This window comes from Mus pahari, chromosome 9 (genome assembly GCF_900095145.1).
Source record: "Mus pahari chromosome 9, PAHARI_EIJ_v1.1, whole genome shotgun sequence".
In the NCBI taxonomy this organism is placed as follows: Eukaryota; Metazoa; Chordata; class Mammalia; order Rodentia; family Muridae; genus Mus; species Mus pahari.
Window position 1 is genome coordinate 46408346 of NC_034598.1, and position 5074 is coordinate 46413419.

General features: G+C 39.5%; 1 protein-coding gene across 1 annotated transcript in view; it reads left to right on the top strand.

Moving 5' to 3' along the window:
- LOC110326161 (zinc finger protein 431-like) overlaps window positions 1–5074 on the top strand; it is a 16882-nt gene that overhangs the window by 9727 nt on the left and 2081 nt on the right. The window contains exons 2-4 of the mRNA XM_029542022.1: window positions 1956–2082; window positions 2276–2336; window positions 4244–5072. Of these exons, the coding sequence (XP_029397882.1) occupies window positions 1956–2082; window positions 2276–2336; window positions 4244–5072 (1017 nt within the window). The remainder of the gene's footprint in view (window positions 1–1955; window positions 2083–2275; window positions 2337–4243; window positions 5073–5074) is intronic.

A 5074-nucleotide genomic window follows, 5' to 3' on the forward strand; every position in this document is an offset into this window, starting at 1 on the left:
GGTTCTGATGATGCCAAGTAACCTTGGTTTCTGCTGTTTTTGTTCTTATGCTTGCCTCCTACCATCTGGTTATCTCTAGTGCTGCCTGCCCTGGATATGTCTGACTGGAGCCTGTTCTTCCTGTGATCCTGCTTGTGTCAGAACTCCTCTGAGTCAAGCTGTCTCTGGGATCCTGTGATTCTGTGATCCTGTGATCCTGAGATCTTGGGTGTGTCTGAGCTCCTGGGAGTCAAGCTGCCTTTGGGACCTTGAGATCCTGGTGTGACCATGTTCCTGGGATCCTGGGATGGTGTGATCCTGGGTGTGTTAGAGCATCTGGGAATGAAGTTGCCTCTGGGTATTGTGGAGTTTGCAACCAAGGTCTGCTCAGGGCGCCAGCCCAGACAGACTGGAAGGAACCCGTGGCACTGGTCTGATGTAATTCCTTCGTGCCTGGGTCCCACTGGCTTAGTTACTCCCGGTGTTGGGGACAGATGTTGTGTCCTCCTCACCACTGATCCTCTGATCCTGGGTGTGTTAGAGTGCCTGGGAGTGGAGCTGCTTCTGGGTGTTATGGGGCAGGCTGTAGAGTTTGTGCCCAAGGTCTGCCACAACACATAATCTTAACTGATGCTTTCTTTCTGTATCTAGTTTTTTGATCAGAATTTTCTTTGTTAATGTTTTTGAGAACTTTTTGATTTCTCAACCAGTGATTTATTAAAAATACATTTTGTTGTAGGAGTATCATAGTAGTCTTATAGATTAAACTGGGACACTGGAGTTTTCAGGTAGCCAAGTATAGAGCTAGAGTCATTATAAGGTTCTCTTAGATTCAACACAACTCATACACCAAGTTGATACAGAAAAGAAAAATGTAATCAAGCTGCTTTTGATCAGGGACATAGAACAGACATGGGAGCTGACCTGTGACAGACCCCAAGCCAGAATGTTACAGAGCCTTTAAGCCTATAAACTGCAAATGTCTGTGTCAAGTTTCAGTTACCTTTTTCACCCATCATGATTTAGGGATAATGGACTTCCTTAGGAACATGTATTTGTGGTAAATTTATCTTGTTCTTTTTGGTTGTTTTATTCATCTGTGGTTGTGCAACTTGCCTAGCAATCACATCTCAACTTGACAACAAGGATGTCAGTTACCCATGTATTTGTATCTCTCTGTCAGTCAGGATGTCAAGTACCCAGGGAGGTCTTGGGAACTTTAACTTTATTTGACCCCTATTTAAAATGGAAGTTTACCCCAAATGGCTTCAGTTTGGTTCCTTCTTACAAACCAGACTGGCCTTGAAATCAGAGAGATCCAGCTGTCTCTGTCTCTTAAGGTATGGGATTAAAGATGTGAGCCAACATGCCCTTCTTGTCTATTCTTATTTGAAGTTAGTAATTTTGATACAGTTTTGTTGATGTATACTCAAAAGTGTTGGCTTTGTTTTCATGTCTTTCTGTATATCTGTTAGTAGTCATTTGTATTGCAATGCCACATGCCATTTCTAGGCCCAGAAAAGAGAGACAAGATCCTCCTCTTCCTCTTTTTCCTCCTCCTGTTCCTCCTCCTCCTTTTCCTCTTTCCTCTTCTTTTCCCTTTTAAAATGACTTGGTGATTGCACTTGAAATTCTGTGGACGGGCTGGTGAGATGGCTCAGCGGGTAAGAGCACCCGACTGTTCTTCCGAAGGTCCAGAGTTCAAATCCCAGCAACCACATGGTGGCTCATAACCATCCATAACAAGATCTGACGCCCTCTTCTGGAGTGTCTGAAGATAGCTACAGTGTACTTACATATAATAAATAAATAAATCTTAAAAAAAAAAGAATTATTAAAAAAAAAAAAGAAATTCTGTGGACATGAAATAAATGAGTGGAACACACCGAATTATGTAAATATATTCAAAATGAAGTACACATTACAATGCAGTAAGTCTTACCATTTTTATTATGTGCATATATGGGAAATTTTAGGATGCAGTGACCTATGAGGATGTATATGTGAATTTTACTCAGGAAGAGTGGGATTTGCTGAATCCTTCCCAGAAGAGTCTCTACAAAGATGTGATGCTGCAAACCTGCAGGAACCTCATTGCTATAGGTAAGAAGTTAGGTTTTCCTTCACTTGCTAGACAAGGGGACAAGTGTTTTTTGGTTATTGGTGATCTCAATTATGGAAGTGGAAGAATGTGGTGAATAAATCAGGCATGGTTCTCAGGTTCATTGACGATAGTGACTTAAATTTTGTGTAATTTCTAATAATATAGCAGACATTTTCTGGTACTATATTTTAGGCTACAAATGGAACAACCAGAATATTGAACAACATTGTCAAAGTTCTGGAAAACATGAAAGGTATTCCTCTCTTTCCTCCACTCCTCATTTCTTTCTTTTCAGAAAAAGGGAGCCCTTCCATGATATCATTGAGCCTTGGCATATCAAGTTGCAGCAGTAAGACTAGGCACATCTTCCTTTATTGAGTCTAGATGAGACAGCCCAGTAGGGGGAAAGGAACCCAAGGGCAAACAAAGGAGTCAGAGATAGCCCTGCTCCCATTGTTAGATGTCCCACATAAAGTCTAAGCTACACAACTGTTACATATGTGCAGAGGGCCTAGGGCAATCACATGATTGCCCTGATTGGTGGTTCAATCTCTGCTGTGATCTTGTGGGCCCAAGTTAGGTGATTCTACAGGTATTCCTGACATGTCTCTCTGGCTCCTACAGTCCTTCCTACCCTTGGTCATATACCCAAAGGTTGTTGGGGTGTTCTTTAGGTATATGCCCAGGAATGGTATAGTTGGGTCTTGAGGTAGAACTACTTCTAGTTTTCTGAGAAACCACCAAATTGATTCCCAAAGTGGCTAGATAGGTTTTTCACCCCCACTAGCAATGTGTGTTTCCCTTACTCCACATCCTCCCCATCACGAGCTGTTGCTTAAGTTTTTTATCATAGCCATTCTGGTGGGTATAAGATGGAATCTCAAAGTCATTTTGATCTGCATTTCCCTTGTGACTAAGGCTGTTGAACATTTCTTTAAGTGCTTCTCTGACATGAGAGATTCTTCTGTTTAGAATTCTCTGTTTAGATCTGTACCTCATTTTTTAATGGGGTTATTTGGTTTGTTGATGTTTAATTTCTTGAGTTCTTTATATATTTTTAATATCAGCCCTCTATCAGGTGTGGAGTTGGTGAAGATCTTTTCTATTCTGTAGGCTTCTGTTTTGTCCTTGTGATGGTGTCCTTTGCCTTACTGAAAATTTTCAGTTTCATGAGGTCTCATTTATTAATTGTTAATCTTTTTTTTTATAATTTTAAAAAAGATTTATTTATTTATTATATGTAAGTACACTGTAGCTGTCTTCAGACACGCCAGAAGAGGGCATCAGATCTTGTTACAGATGGTTATGAGCCACCATGTGGTTGCTGGGATTTGAACTCCAGACCTTCGGAGGAGCAGTCGGGTGCTCTTACCCACTGAGCCATCTCACCAGCCCCTACTTGTTAATCTTAGTGTCTGGAGTTCTTCTCCTTTGCCAATGAGTTTAGTGCTATTACCCAATTTCTTTTCTATCAGGTTCAGTGTATCTGGACTCATATTGAGGTCTTCGATCCACTTGGACTTGAGTTTTGTGCAGAGTATTAGCTATGGATCTATTTGCATTCTTCTACACACAGATATCCAGTTAGACCAGCACCATTTGTTGAAAATGCTTTATTTTTTACCTTGAATGATTTTGGCTTCTTTGTTAAAAATAAAGTGTCCATAGATGTGTGGATTTATGTCTGAGTCTTTGATTCAATTCCATGGGAGATTTTCTTCTGATGTCTTTTTATGTGCATGTTGATACACATGTATTTCTGAAGAAATTTTAATGTGCCCTGAAGCTTTAAGGAAATTAAAGACTGTAAATAAACACAACTTTCTGATGATTATTAAATCCTAGCCCTGTGAGAGCCATGATGTAGAACTGTCCATCCATTTAGTTTTGTACCATCCAAGTATAAAAGGTATACACATTGATTAGGGGATCAGTATCTGTCTAAGCCTTTTTATAAGCAAATAGTCTATGTTAATGCTAGTCTTCCTTGTGTATTTGTAGTGATTTATGCTAGTGTAGTGAAAGGAGCAGTTTATGAGACACAAGAGGGTTGCTACAGTAGAGGAACCTGAATCCTATACCACATCTCTATGAGATACAAAAGGTTAGACTATGTGAATGCAGTGTGAAAACCTTGTATTTGTTATTCTTATTTAATAGGTATATCATCTATCACGCAGAATACAAGCCATTTGAGCATAAGGAGCATGGAAAGATGCAGTGTGCCTCTCCCTCTCCTACTACTGTTAGAAGATATATAGCAGTCCCTGCTACGAGTAGACTTTATGAATGTGACATGAATTTACAAGCACTTGGTGTTCCAACTACAGTGGGAATGCATCAACAGACTTACAATGGAGAAAAGCTTTATGAGTACCAGGAATGTGGGAATTCTTCTGTTTATCCTGGTTCACTTTGTATATGTAATGTGAATCACACTATAAGAAAATGTTATGAATGCACTCAGTGTTGTAAAGCTCTGAGTTCTCTTCAAAGACATGAAAAAACTCATCTGGGAAAAAGAATTGATAAACGTGAGCCATGTATTAAAGACTTTAACCATCACAGGTATCTTCAAACACACAAAAGAGCCAATAATGAAGAGGATCCCTATGAATATAATCAATGTGATAAAGCCTTTGGATCTAATTCTTCCTTACACCAAAGACTTCATTTGGAAGTAGCTCCCTATAAATATAATCAGTGTGTAAAAGACTTTGTACATCACAGTTGTCTTCAAGTATGCAGAACTCATACTAAAGAGAAACCTTATGAATGTAATCAGTGTGGTAAAGCCTTTGCAAGTCACCATAATCTTAAAATACATAAAAGAATTCACACTGGAGAGAAACCCTATGCATGTAATCAATGTGGTAAAGCCTTTGCATATTTCACCAGTCTTCGAAATCATGAAAAAATTCATACTGGAGAGAAACCCTATGGATGTAATCAATGTGGTAAAGCCTTTGCATGTCGCAGTAATCTTCAAGT